Source organism: Aythya marila (genome assembly GCF_965140915.1).
Source record: "Aythya marila genome assembly, chromosome: 2".
Lineage (NCBI taxonomy): Eukaryota > Metazoa > Chordata > Aves > Anseriformes > Anatidae > Aythya > Aythya marila.
The window spans coordinates 81,629,844-81,644,530 of NC_139043.1; the positions used below are offsets into that span (position 1 = coordinate 81,629,844).

The 14,687-nt window shown below is 49.6% G+C and overlaps 1 protein-coding gene across 1 annotated transcript; it reads right to left on the reverse strand.

Moving 5' to 3' along the window:
• Positions 1–306: 306 nt before the first annotated feature.
• IRF4 (interferon regulatory factor 4) lies at positions 307–14,171 on the reverse strand (the record flags this gene model as incomplete). Its single annotated transcript, XM_082754426.1, is given in 10 exon segments — positions 307–2,162; positions 3,966–4,078; positions 6,988–7,341; positions 8,542–8,649; positions 10,448–10,589; positions 11,157–11,245; positions 11,957–12,143; positions 12,426–12,719; positions 13,981–14,090; positions 14,093–14,171. Coding segments are annotated over 10 exon segments (1,620 nt in total). The 3' UTR covers positions 307–2,018.
• Positions 14,172–14,687: the final 516 nt, after the last annotated feature.

Below are 14,687 nucleotides of genomic sequence, written 5' to 3' on the forward strand. Positions count from 1 at the left end.
ACAGTTCACAAACCTCATGAAGTTTCATCAGAGCAGGTCAGGGTGCTGGGCTGAGCCCGGGGGCACGAGCCAAAGGGCACCCTCCGTGCTCTTTTCTCTCTTGCTGAGCTGGTATGGCAGACATTTTCACAAGTAAATAAGAATAAAAATAAAAAATCCTTACCTTTTGACCTTTCCCTGCCCTTTTAGCTTAAAACAGATTCCCCATTGGCTTAGCCAGCAGTGTTGCCCAGGTTAGCAGTGCAGTACTGAGCCCATTAGATTTGCCCCACTACTGAAAACAACACATACAAATCACATTGGTAGGGAATAAGGACTTTATTCTAAGATGTGAGCTGAAGCAATGAGCATATGAAGCAACGACCACTAGAAAAAAGTGAAAAACACATCAAATATCATATTGTACCAGTTCAGTTTGAACACAGAAGGCCCTTTCAGTAAAATGTATGCACAGGCAAAAAGCATATGCAGAAGCTCTGAAGGTCCCCTAAAACAGTGCTTTTAATGTCTATGAAAGAGGTCACCCCTACAAAAATCTTATAGCGAGGAAAACACTTCAGGTAACAAAGAACACAAAAGTAAAAATGATTGATTGGTTCTGCTTGGCACTGTGGAGCAGGAGGGGGATAATATATCCCAAAAGAGTATGCATCTCTAAGATGTATAAATCACAAGTCCCTAGAAAACAAGTCTGCTGCCAGACCAAGTACCATTTTTTTTTTCTTCCTCATTTAGAAATTCAAGTGAAGTATGTATGTTAATCACAGGGAGGTCATGTTCTGGAGCTGAAACCAGGGAGATCGCATAGTCTGATCTCCAGCATAACAGCGAGGAAGTTTCACTGCCATGCAGACCCCACAGACCCCTTCGCTTCGTCTTTATAATGGCACCCTAGCATGAAAAGCTGCAAATTGCATGAAATGATACTTCTGTGAAGTTTTTGAAAATGAAAGTTAAAACAAGTATTTCCTTGACTGCCTTAGTATGAGAGGCTAAGTTCTGCTCTGCTCGAACTCTCCCTCCGCATTCATTTCAGTACCAATGGAAGGAAGCTGTGAGTGCACACGAAGAGCAGAGTTTGGCTCGGTGCAAGCCAGAAGTGGTGGCTACTTCAGCTTGGCTCCTGCATGCCACATGAACAAAGGCTAGCAGGACCACTTCTGCGCTCTTCTCAAAGTCTGCCAACTTAATTCTAATGCATATATATATATATATAATGCATAGTAGCTTACAATTATAAGAAAAACATGTAATTTCTTTTCAAACCTGCTCTCCGTGACTCTAGAATTTTAGTGGTTAATTCACTAAATGCACAGGTAATGTGGGTTAAGCGGTCACTTTTCCAACACAGTACCATCAATTCATCACCTTAGGAACTGCTATTACGGGGCCTAATCCAATAACAACAGTGGCAGCAATAAAATTCATCGTAAGGAAAAATGTCAGTCAGGCATTAAAAAAATAGGTCTCTGAAGATTTGCATTGTTTTTAAAAAAATTCTACACAGGAATATAGGCGTCACACTTACCAGTCTAAATTTATAACGACTTACATTTATAGCTATTCTCGATAAACCGTCTACATTCGCTACCCACCTATAGTAGCTACAGTTTCAAACTGGGAACACCGCAAATTTATGTACCTTCCCTGAGATCAGTAATCCAAAATAAATAGCCCTGCAAATGTAACAGTGTAAACTCTGGATTTAAGTCTTCAGTAAGCGTCAGTCCTCAAAACCCAAGGAGAACATTAAGCAAACGTAAACATAGCAATCATTTCGTCAGTTTTGAGTTATTCCCAGCAACAGTGGAATCTATGTGAGATGTAGCATCCAAACGTTGAAGACCCGTCATTTGTATCATACAATATAGTTGTCCCAGTTCACTTTCCTATCATTGAACCCTTGATTCCCCTGAACACATCCAGCTGTGATTTGGATCTCCAAATTGCTATCCAGATCTGCTCCTCCACTCTGCACAATCTTTACAGTGCCTTTAAAAACACTCATTCTGAGGATCTTATTCTTGAATAGAGGAATGGCGAATAGATCTGTGATAATCCTCTGGACTAGTCACAAGTTCTGGCAAATCATAGCCTCTCAGAAGATGTCCACTGTTTTGTTGAGCAAAGTAATACAGCTGCCTGGCAAACATTGGTTCAACCTTAAGAACAGACAAAATGTTAATCAGACACGTGACAAAATTTCATCTTCCTCGTGTTAATTATCTAAAGCGCTTTTAAATTAAAAAACAGGGCAGGACAAAATGGTTCTGCTTACCTGAATGGGAAGACTTCCCTGTTCCCACTAACATCTCTTTTAAGACAGTGTTTGCCTGCTCTGATGACAAGAGCTCTGCTAATCACACACACCCCTTACCTGCACACACACCTTATGGTGCACGTTACCAGTGACACAAATGGGGTACTTGGACTTGCACCCATGAGCGATGCCTAGAGACCAGACATGTCTGTGGCTACTCATCTTTGTTCTCAAGAACTCTGAGGACTTAGATTGAAATGCTGGAGCTCTCAGGTGTGCTTAGGTATGTCACAAAATCACTGCCTTTTGAATTAGACTTCAATCTAACTGCGAGGTGACTCTTATTTTTTTTCCCCTCAAGCTCTGTTGAGGAATCTATTCAGCCAGTGATCACCGCCAGGAGGGATTTGTATGATTTAACACTGCCTTCACGTCTGCCTGCTCAGAAACCACTATTCCCTCCAGGCCTTAGGGCACCAGTTGCAATATTTAACTTGCACACTAAGCACTAAAACCTGAACTTTACTCTCCAGGACTGGATGGCTTGGAAGACTTTTCAACACAGCCCTCTTCTCCCAGTCAGCCAGCTCCTCCACATTAGGACACGGGCACCAATCGTGTGGAAAAATACACTTGCTGCGGGTCAGCCCAGCAGACAGGGACAGATTGGGCAGGGAGCTCTGCACTGAAGCATCTCCACAAGGTGGGACAGCCTGAGAAGCTGAGCAGGGTGAGGAACAACCAGTAACGGGAAAGCAAAGCTCCTGAAAGGGCAGAAGATTCCCAGGGAAGTTGGTGGGGCAGGAGATGGAGGAGGGGCTGGGAAGGGGGATCTAGAAAGGGAAGCTGGAAAGCTAAAATGGCAAAGAGTTTGAGGAGAAACAGGGATGGAGCACTACCCTCACCAGCTCAGGACAGGTTTGTGAGCTTCCCACCTTCTGCTCCAAACAGCTACTAAGCAGCAGTGTGGCAGTACAGAAGCTGCACAGCTAAGAGTCCAGGTTTATGACACAAGCCTGACTAGGGACCCTTGCTACCCAGGGGCTTTTGAAAGATTAAAACAGACACCAGTTTTCTTCCCAAAGATGCACTAAGCTAAGCCCTACCTCTAGCGTGTGCATCATTCTCTCTCTTGTGGTTTTACGGGCCAATACAGCCCATTTAGAAAGTACCTGGTCTCAGTCTCTATCATCACCCTCTCTCAGACATCCTGAAACACGAGCTTTGAGTGTGTGCGAACTGTGGTCAGTCAGCTCAGGAGCTCGCCAGCTACCCCCATGCTGGAGCTGCACAAGCAGTCCCTGCACCATGCTTGGTGCTGAGGTCTCTGAGATGCAGGCTGGGCCTCTGGAGCACCCCTAGGTGCAGCAGCTGTGAAAGCACTGTGTCCTGCAGTGGCTTGGCAGCACCATGGGACCTGCAATAAGAGCCCTGCCCAGCTCTTCCGGGGTGCCCTTTAGGCCCCGAAGGGCTTTGTGAAAGAGATCATGATCACCTTTAATTCTTTACAGAGGGGGAAATTGGGTGCTCTGAGCCCTCTGGCCACCAGGCAGTCCTTGGCAGATCTGAGGACTCAACCCCAGTCTTGATGGTCCTGCATTGTCAAGAACTTATCATCTCCCTCAGAAGGCAGAAAAGCCTGTCTGGCAGATTCATTTCCTCCAAGGAACACGTTTCGTTCAGCAAAGGCACAAGTCCTACTTACATGGGCTGTAATTAGTTTCCGCTGCCTCTGTGGATCCGGAAATTCCTCCCCAAAGCACAGAGCAACCTGGTATCTGGGCAGTGGACGTCCATGATGAGCAAAGGCTTGAAGCTCTGGGAAGAGAGAAAGGGCTGTTAAGAAGGCTTTGTGGATGGCTGAGTGGGAGAGAGTGAAGTAACTCCAGGGGAGGATGAGAGAGGTCAGGAGAAAGACAAGAGGTAAGGAGAAGAAACTGAGTTTGAAGCCTTTCCTGCAGATCAGGAGAAGCTCGTTGTAACACTGCAATCTTCCTGTTTTCCTTGCCTCATAACTCATCTCGTATGCACAAACCGGGATGTCTTCCAACAAATAATTTTATTTGGCCTTGGCAGCAGAACCTCCTGGAGCAGATGCCAGAGGTAGCCCGGACCCACTCAAGAGGACGTCCAACAGCAGCACTGAAACCAATGGCTTGGTAGAGCCAAAGTGCTGCCAGGCACAAATTCAACCTCACCTAGACACCGTCATGGAGCCACTGGCACCACTGTTCTGTGTGGTGGACAGGGAGGCACAGGATCTTATTTAAGCCATGCACCAAGCCAGCAAAGGAGATTGTGTCTTCTGCCTGCCTGTACTCTCTTCACTAATCCACACCTTGTATAAAGGCAAAAGGTCAAATCCTAGCATTACACCAACAGACAAAGTGTCACCACCAACAGAGAGCTGGGGAGGCTTTTATAAGAGAGATCAAAATCACTGTGTTGTGCTTTAGAAACTATTTCCTTCCACAAAACAGAAAACTGCATCTAATACAAAATCCTCCTTAAAATCTGCTTTATGTGAATTATTTCTATGTAGCTGATCGATAGAGAGTTCATTTTAATTTATAGCCCAGTTTGTGCTTTCTGCAGAAAAGTTGCAAAGGCAATTAATATTGAAACCAATGTCTTATAAAGAAGTACTCCCTGCTCTATAGGGAAAGGAGTCTTTGAACCTGGCATGACAAGTGCAGCATTTCCTTTGCTACACACCTGCCATTTCTACTCTGACTGCAAGCTGTTCAGAGCAAGGTATGAATTCAGCAGCTGCCCCAACAGTGCCCCAGCCCTAGCTTGGGAATACTGCTCTTACTTGGAGAGAAAAATAATGGACAGTTCACTTAAAACACAGCAAAACCCCTGAAAGTGCTGTGAGCCTTCTGGTGATATGTGAGGAGAGAGGAGAGATTTTCCATGGGACCCTGCTTTCCACAGGACAGGGCAGGATGATCCACCCATGGCCCATCCAACTCAGTGCTGCTAATGGAGAACTCCTCCCATCTTTCTCTTCCCCCCATTTTACTCATGATGGAGGTTGGCCTTGCATTTCTCCAAAGCCCTCCACCTGCTTCGTCTGCCTTTCCATGCCCAGGTGCCTCCCCGTGCTGCAGTCCCACCACGTTTCCCAGACCACTCCTCAGTCCTGCTGCTCCAGCTCCGGCTTCTTGGCCTTCTGGCGAGCCAGCCCTCCTTCAGCTGCCATCACCATGCTCCCAAATCTTCCTTCTGCATCCTCCCACCCTCCCCCTGGCCCTGGTCTACTGCATTTATCACGCAGTGCTCTTCAGAGACCTTTCTCTGCTGCCCTGTACTACCTCTCCTGGTAGTAGCCTCCTGTGTCTCTTCCCAAGGAAGGACCAGTTTCGCAACGAGGGAAATCCTAAGCCTGTAGTCTGGGACCCCAGTAATTTCAACCAACTTGCAGATAGGATATGCCCATGAGAAGTCACTTACAAACCTAGCTGAGCATCAACGCATGCAAAACCTCACTTTGCACACACCACAGACTATGGCTACAACCACGTGCTTGGGTTTGCACAGGCACTGGTGCATAAGTAATTTAGGAGGGGGAAAAATACCTATTTTTTTAACTTATCTTTGGGGTTAGGCTTCTAAAAAGAGATGTACTGTCAACTGTCTGGACGAACCCAGAGTACATCTGAAAAACCATCTGAGAAAAGGGAAAGGGATTTCCAAAACCATCATCACAGGCAGAATTATGTGTCTTTAAATTAGCATGTGATTGAAGTGCAAGCCAGCACCCTGACCTCAAATTCCCCTTTCTAACTGTCAATTTTCATATCCATATGAGATCTCTCTCTTTATACGCATTTCCTGCTTGGCCATTTTGCTAGGATGGTGCCTCAACCCTGGAATATAAAGTGTGCAGAAGCTGGTGCTTTGGGCTTGTTGTTTGTTTCTTTGTTTTATTATTATTATATTTATTTTTTTTTGGAAGGCATTTTTCCTCTAAGAGCCTCCTGCCAGTGCAGATGCCCTGTTCCAGTGGGCAGCCATGCAGTTCACCTGCAGCCAGGCCACACATCTTCAACAAGGGGCCACCTGCACTCCTGCTGCCCAAGTTGCCCTTTGATGTCCAGGCAACGCCAGGCTCCCACCAGTTTCTCCAGGTGGGGAAACTGCCCAGGAGTTCTCAAAGTGGGACAGAGGCTTTAGGGCTGCAAGGAGAAAGGACAGACCCGACCCGTGTTGTTGCTCCCCCTGTACTGCTGCTCACAAGTGCCCTGAGAAAAGTGAGACCTTATAGAGCAATGGAGAGAGTGCAAGTGGGACAGGATACAGACAGAAAAGGCAGCTTTCTGCTGAAATCCATGCCAGTGTTTAAATACCCTACACCAGATCTCAGGGTCAGGTTGAGAGCAGCGTGACTGCAGATCTCAGGGCTACCTACAACTTAAGAGGAGCAGCTCCAAGGCCAGGACCTGCTTTCCTCTGCCACCCAGCATTTGGAAAGACTGTTTTGTCAGGTTCCTCCTCACGCTTCATGAACAGATGTGGGGTTTGGGGGTCAGTCCTGCCTGTTTGTGCAGTGGCACTCCATGTGCATGGAGAGCAGAATTGTTCACAACTGCTCCTTGGCTATGATAGCTTAAGTAGCAGTGTGGGGTAATTCCTAACATAAAAAGAGCACTCCCATACAGCTGACAGGGAGAGTGAGCGGGTGACCTCTCCAGAAAGGATACCAAAGCCACGGAGGGAATTACCTGCTAAAAACTGCTGAGTATCAAAGAGCTTGCATGTTTGATCCCGCTCCAGCTTGTTGGGTCGGTCACTGCAGAGCGCCAGAGGCCCGTCCCAGTAGATCCTGCTTTGGCAAAGTCTCTTAGCATAGAGGCCATCAGGTGCCATCCACAGTATTACTCCCCGCTCCAAGTGGCTCAGTAGCTTTTCTATGTTCTTCCTCTGGCCGTTATCCTCTGGATAAGGGAAGATGACTTGCTCCAGGCTGCTGACCTCATAACTTTGGCCCTGGGATATCCTACAGCCTTCAGGACTAGAAGTTGTCACCTCCTTTACCAGTATTTCACGGTAATATAAGCAGATGTGGAGTCGACAATCTACAAGAAGAAAAATAAAGAGTCACCATGATATATTTGTACAGATGTTTTATGCTTCAGAGTTGTGTTAAGGCCAAGAGATGTATTTGCATGAGACTTCTGTACTTCTGTAACTACAGACAGTCACCACCACCCAAAAGACATGCTCACATTAGCAAAAATCATATAAAGAATACAAATACTAAAGTATCTGGGGTACGTTAACATTAATGCCCTCTCATTTTATTAAGTAGGGCTACTGGTGTGGGAATTCAGGAGGAATTAATGCCCAGAAAACCTCTTGTTCCTATTTAACAGGAAAAGTTTGCATGAGAAAAGTTGTTGTTTGTCACATTTTCCAGGCTCACATCACAATTAAACCCACTGGCTCAGTACACTTCCTCAGATTTAATCAGGAAGTAGCTGCGTTTCTCCCCAGATTTTGCATAAAAGAGGCTCCTGCACAGGGGACCTGCAAACTTGCACTTAGCTGCCTGAAGAGAAGCAGCTGCTGGCTTCGGCTCCAGCAGGGCTGTACTTGAAATCCCAAACCTCACTTTCAGATGGCCATTCGGTCAGCTTGGCTGCCTGCTAAGTGCTCACACAGCACTGAATGTATGTGTGTATATATATACACCTATGTATACATACGTGCATATATATATGTATATATACACACACAAGACCCTGATTCAGACAAATCAAGAAACATGTCAGGCATCATGTCATAGGTTTATCCACTATTTTTGTGAAAAATACATTCCTGCATCTTTTCGTAGAGTTATTTAGAAAGTCCCCTGGCATCTGGATGTCTGCAAACCTGACTGAGACAGCTCCTCCCTTCTTCTTTCCCAAAGGAAAAGAAGAATTTATTTCCACGAATAGTAAGACGGAGCCAAGCCTTGCGGCACCAGCAGGAGCATAGCAAGGTGCCCAGAAAATGCCAGTCTTTGTGGGGCTCCTCCCTGATAAAAACCGAGCTCATCATTCCTGACCCTTTCAACATTTCCAAACTCCCATGGGAAAGCCTACAAGTGTTTCAACATCCTGGCAAACAGAGGCTTAAGCCCATACACCAAATTACCAAATTCATTCACTGAAAAGGGTGCTTTATTGTTTTTTTACTATTATTATTTATTTATTTCATCAGTGCCAAGGCAAGTCAGGAGTGGGACCCCCTTGTCAGGCTCCCCATAGACCCCAGGGAGTTGCAGACCTTACCTGACAGGGCGAGGGCTTCACCAGACCTTATGCTTGGCTCAATCGGGATGCCAGGAGTCTGGGACTCGGGAGGGGCGCAAGCATAAAAGGTTCCTGTCACCTGACAACCTGTTTCACAAACAAAAGTCAGTGTCAGCTACCTAAACCCTAAGAGAAAAGCTTGGGCAGAGATCACAGCTTTGCAAAAGTGAGTGTTTTTCTGGGCCCCACCAGGAACTCTCTCTCTTCCCCCTCCTTCTTAACACAGTTTTATTTCCCATTTTTTGAATATGCCAACTCTACAAATCTCTTGAGATGTTATCTGGACTATAATTCTATTTGGGTCCCTGAGAAATACTCCTTCAGCATAGCAGTACTACCCTTTTTACTTTTTCCTTACCTAACAAGAATCTGTTATTCTGTTATAGAAATAACTTGTAGTATTAACTACACCACAGTGCTCTTAAAAGCTGCCGGCATAAAACAATCCATTCAGTCTAAGGAATTTTATCAGAGACAGGTATAACAACAAAGCTGGAATTAGCACTGCTGTAAAAGTTGGGAAAGAAAATTGTGCAGGAGGAGATTATTGGGTTCTTATTACCAGGACTACTTGTAGTCCAAGAGATGCCTTTCAGTACATAGATTATCACATGGGCAATTGATGTTTTCCTCAGTTTCTTAATGTCAGTAAGAGTCTCTGGAGGATGATGCAAGTGCCTTGCAGACAAGCACGCACTACCCTTCCCCATGGTGGAACCCACCACGATCAGGAGCTGGAGCGATGCAGGTACAAAACCCCCACACCTCCTGACAAGCCTTGGAGCCCAGTGACAAACCCAGCACCAGCCACTAACCACTGCCTCCAAAAACAGCAAAGTGGCCACGCGTGTGCTTAACAGCTGCAGGGGATTTACTTCAGGGCACTGTTTATTCTGCTTGATGGGTCTATTATTATTAGCAAATAGCTCAACTAAAAGCAAATGTTTTGGCTTAATAATTCTAACACCAGCAGCAAAAGTTGCAGTGCACTGAGCAGTTACTATTTAGCAGACGTAGAGAATAAGAAGTTTATTTCTCTGCACGAAAGCCTCCAGAGATCTGTCCCCTGACAGTTCAGTATCTGTTCTCAGAAGTCCCTCCTCAATTCCCATCCCTGTCTGCCCTTCTGAGCCATCTCCTTCTCCTCATCAAGCAAATGCCCATATACCCAGGTGAGCTGTCCTGCAAGTACCAATGACACACGGCTCCCTTTCTTTCTCCTGTGTTTTATCCCCTGCAGACTTCAGCGTTGCCAATTTTGACTATTCAGGATTCTTTCTAAGGATGCAGAGCTTGGAAAGCTACGATTATGCTGGGCTCTAATCCTGTAAGATCTTCGGGGAAGGGAACGTCCCTTTACTCTGTTTCTGCTGTGCCAGCCCCAGGAGATACTCAATCCATGACAAGTTGTCCCATCGTCACAGTACTAAAAAGAAGCCATAATTTCAGCTTCCCTCTTGGGAGAACAATACCATTCCACTCCACAGGGCTAGAGGGAAAAACCTCACTAATGTGTGCCTCAAAAGGCCCGAAATCAGGAAGCGAAGCTGAAGAACACAAGCTCCCATCTGGGGAGCTTGGGGGGCTGGTTCCCTTCTTACTGCCCAGGGCTTTCAAGACAGCTCGGGACTTTTGGGGGCTGCCTTTTGAGCATCGGCTCAGAGCACTGTGCAGCCCACACACGGCTCCTACACTGGCAGCAAATGTAAAGGAGAGGGCAAAGGTGGGCGAGGGTCCCCCCCGAAGGAAGCCCCACGCTCCTGGATGGGCACTTTTGTTAACGCCACTGAAAGCCGTGAATGGGAAACGCAAACCCTGCAGTTCTTCTGGGTGGCCGTGCGTCCTCCCTTCCAGCCATCAGCACCGAGTGGGATGGATGTCTTACCATTTTCACAGCCGGGTGCCTGCCAGTGGTGACCGCGAGCTGTGAAGGGGACGCTGGCGCACTGGTAGGGAATATCGGGGTGCGGCTGCTCCGGGGCGAATTCTCTCCAGTTGCGCTCATGGGGCACCATGTAGTTCGGTACCTATTCAATTTAACGAGATATTCTTTTACCCGGCAGCTGTCAGAAGCGATGCTGTGCATTGCATCAGCTTTCACAGCTCGGCTCCCTGGCATTATTTGCCCTGCCAAAGCTCGCGGAGGTCTGAGCATTGCACAGGCTACATGAATGGCACTTCGCCACCGCCACCAATGAGGCTTTCAAATGAACTTCTCACCACTGGTGTAAATAACAAGCCGGGTGGAATAACAAAAGGCAGTCAAAGCATTGCTGGTAAATGTCTGCTTGGAACAGCAATGCTTCATCGGGTGCTTACATTCTGGCTCCAAGAGGATGGCAGTACACTAATATCTATCGCCGAACCGAGAAGAGCTATTACTCAGGGATAAACAACACCAAAGGAAATCGACTGCCCTGTGGCCTCATATGACATTAGGAAAGTTGCTTCTCAATTTCTCAGTTTTCATAATAAAGTTTTCTTTTTCTCAGAGAGAACTCAAGAGAGCCAGGCCAGCAAAGAAAGACAGACTGCAGAGCACAAAAACGATGCTGCCCAATCTCCCAGCACCAAACACACAACGGATGCCGTACCTGGGATGGTAGTGAAGTGTAAGGAGACGTTATTGGGAAGGGATGGTTCATCATTAATGGCTGCTCCTCCATGCTGATCTGTTTTGCACCTATGTTCAGCAGAGGGAATGAAAATAAAGGATATCAACCACATCTGAAGGAAATCTGAGAGCAGCGCGCTGAGGACAAGTCCATGCAACCTGCCTTTGATCAAACAGAGGACCAAAACGCGCTTCAGCGCCCGCTGGGGGAAGGATTCCCAGCCCTCCCTCACAGGTGGCTCCAGCCACCAGCCTGTCCCACAGGGCTCCCCAGAGCCAAACCCCAAAAGCGCTGCCCATAACCCCAAAACCACGATGCCCTCACGACAACACCCTCCAGCACCCTGCCAAACCTCTGCCTCCTCCGAACCCTGCCTGGCACCAGGGGCATCTGCCTGGAGCTGCAGGCTGAGCATCCCTGGCCCCCAGCAGCAACCGAATGCCTGCCTCAAAACACTTCTGCTCCCCCCTGTATTTAAAGCCTACATCCAGCAGGATGGGTTCGGGTTGTTGATTTATTTTTTTTTCCACGTGCAGGGAGCCCGTCTGCACCTTCTGCAAGGGCTCCCCTGCCGTGCTCTGACTCGGGTGCCAGCAGCCCCCCTGCAGACGGAGCCCCCTGCGTGAGTTGTCAGAGTAAGATGTACCTGAGCCCTGTGCTTTGGCTCCTACACCTAAAAAGACTGCGTGGCCATTCCAGACAAGCACACCTCAGTCCTCATGTGCTTACAGTAAGACAGATCTTTGCACTCTGTTCACAGAGAATTTAAGATGTTTTACCTTTTTTAGCTCCTTCTGGCACTATTCTGTACACTTTATAGGGATCTGAGATGTCCAGCTGGCTCCTCTCCACCAGCTCTTCAAAGTCATTGCTCTTGTTCAAAGCACACCTTAATCTTGTCTTCCAGGTAGGGGGATCTGGTTTATCAATGCCCTCTCTGAACTTTCCTTTAAAAAGAGCCCAAGCCTGGAAACATTTCAGGTAATCAAAAGAGCAAGGAGAAAAAAAAAAAAAAAAAAAGAAAGAAAGAAAAAGAATCAACTACAAGTTACAAAGTTCACAACGCTTACAACAGCATATATGTCTGTGCTTATACGTGCAAGAATTTACTCCCTACAGGTTCAGGCTGAGAAAAAAAAGCAGCGTGGCAAGTTAAAACAGTGCCCGGCACGGACGTGGAGGCAATCGACGTGCTGCCGCCCCACTTAGCTCTGACACGGGGAAGGGGGAGAGGGCAGGCAGCCCTACCTTGAAGAGAGCAGCATCCTCCTCGCGGTTGTAGTCCTGCTTGCCGGCGTGCTTCCAGGGGATGCGGAAGATGCTCTTCTCGTCGTTCTCCCACACCAGCCCCGGGTACTTGCCGCTATCTATCTGGTCGATCAGCCACTGGCGGAGTTTCCCGTTGCCGCAGCTCACCGAGTTCATCCCGCACTCGCCCGGCTCCAAGTTCATGCCACTCACGTCGGTCGGGTGGGGGGGGGGGTTTCGGGGTGCGTCACGGAGCCCACCGCACTGCGCACCCAAGCACCAGCTCTCGGGGGGCTGCGGAGGAGGGCGAGAGGGACGGGACGGGGTGAGGGAAACACAGGGGTCAGATGCAGCGTGCCAAGAGGGCCCGGGAAGCATGAGCAAATGGGACAGAGCCCCTCACACCCCTCCCCGGGCACTGCTCAGGCTGCAGGTTTTGGCAGGCTCTCCCCCAGCCCGGTGCTGTTTTGAATGAGCATACACGGGTGGCTGAAACCCTCAGTGCAAGTGACTTCAGGCACAAACCCCTGTCCGGCTCTGAGTTACATCTCATTTATTTATTTATTTATTTATTTATTTTTTAACCAAAATAAATAAATAAATAAAATCATAAAAGTGCGTTTGCACATGGCAGAGGACATATGCAAGGGCAGACACATGCACACAAACTGGAGGGCTCCGCGTGCGCTTATGCTTTGCGCCGCGCTTCACCGTAACACCAAAGTAGCTCCCCGTAAGCAGGGCACATCTGAACGCGTGATGTCCCACGCACACCTCCCCTCCAACTGCCCCCAACACGCACGCATTACAGCCTTCGGATCCACACTTTCCAAGTCCCGAAAAGTGGGAAGATCCCAAGGGGTGGCCAGCTTCCCGCTGTCCCACCGCGGGCAGCCCCGGAGGTGCCCGCACTCGCCCCGCAGCGCGGCCGTGGGCTCCTCAGGTGAGGAGACCACGGGTGGCAGGGGACCGGGCACTAACTTTGTCCCCTCGACCTACAAAAGCGGTCGTGTCCCCTAAAGCTTGCCTTGGGTCGCTGCCTTACAGTTACAGCCAGCATGTGCAGGCAGCACCGCATCCCTCACAGCCCTCCTCAGGTGGCAGCATCCCGCGGGCACCCAGCGCGGTCCCGGAGGCTGCGGCTCCCCAAACCGTGCCCGCAGGATCAATTGCAAAGCCCCCCAAAAGTGCTTCTCGCCCCAAAAGCGCTCGTCCCCCGGCACGGAGCCCACCCTTTTACCCCGAGCAGCAAGAAGCGCGGTGCACGCCTTCACCTCGGGAGCACAAAACGGGACGGGTATTAATTTTCTTTAAATTATAAAGAAAAGGGGAAAAAGATGGGGAAAAAAAATACATTTTTTTTAGAAGAAAATCGCGGTGCCACCAGCACCTGGCGAGCGGGGGACTCACGGCGCGGTGCCCGCAGCGCCCACCCGTCGGGGCGCACCGGCAGCCCCGGGGCCGGGGACCGGGGGTCCGGGGGTGGCAGTGGGGGACCGGGGGTGGCAGTAGGGGACCGAGGGGGACCCGGGGGGCCGGGGTGGCCGCCGCTTACCTCTGTGGCGGCGCTGGGAGCGGGCTGGGGCCGGCGGCTGCCTCGGACGGGGCGCAGCGCGACTGGGCCGGCTGCCCCGGGAAGTTTCTTTATATGATGGAGGGCCCCGGGCCGGGCGGGGGGGGAGGCGGGCCCCGGCCCGGAGGTGGAGCCGGCAGAGGGGAGCGGGGACTTTGCGAGCTGGAAAACATCTGAGGCAGTGACACATGCCCATTGCTGGTAAACACCAGCCGCGGGGAGGGCGGGGAGGGGGGGAAGGGGGCCGCGGCTCGGCGCCCTCGGGGCGTCCGCGCGTGTTTTTTTTTTTTTTTTTCTTTCAATCTGTGCAGACAGACACACGCGCGGCTAGAAATAGCACGGGGAAACTCCTACCTGTGAGAGCCGGCTGGGTTTTACTGTAAGAGAGCCGGCTCGCTACACCCACCAGAAACGGCCCAGACGGCGCCGGCCGGGGCGGCCAACGAGGAGCCCCCCGCAGCCACCGCCCCGGGGCTCGCAGGGCGACAAGCGGGGGCCGGGAGCCGCCCTCCACGGCCGGAGGGGTTTTCTCCCTTAGCACGGCTCATCCCGGCTGTCCGCAGCCCCATGGGGCCGCTGTCCCCCACCCCATCCCGTGCTCGTCTCCAGCAGCCCCCATGCGCAAAGTACAGAAGCTGGGGGTCCGGGCTGGCCCCAAAATCTGGCTGAGCGCCTTTCAGGTTTCTAAC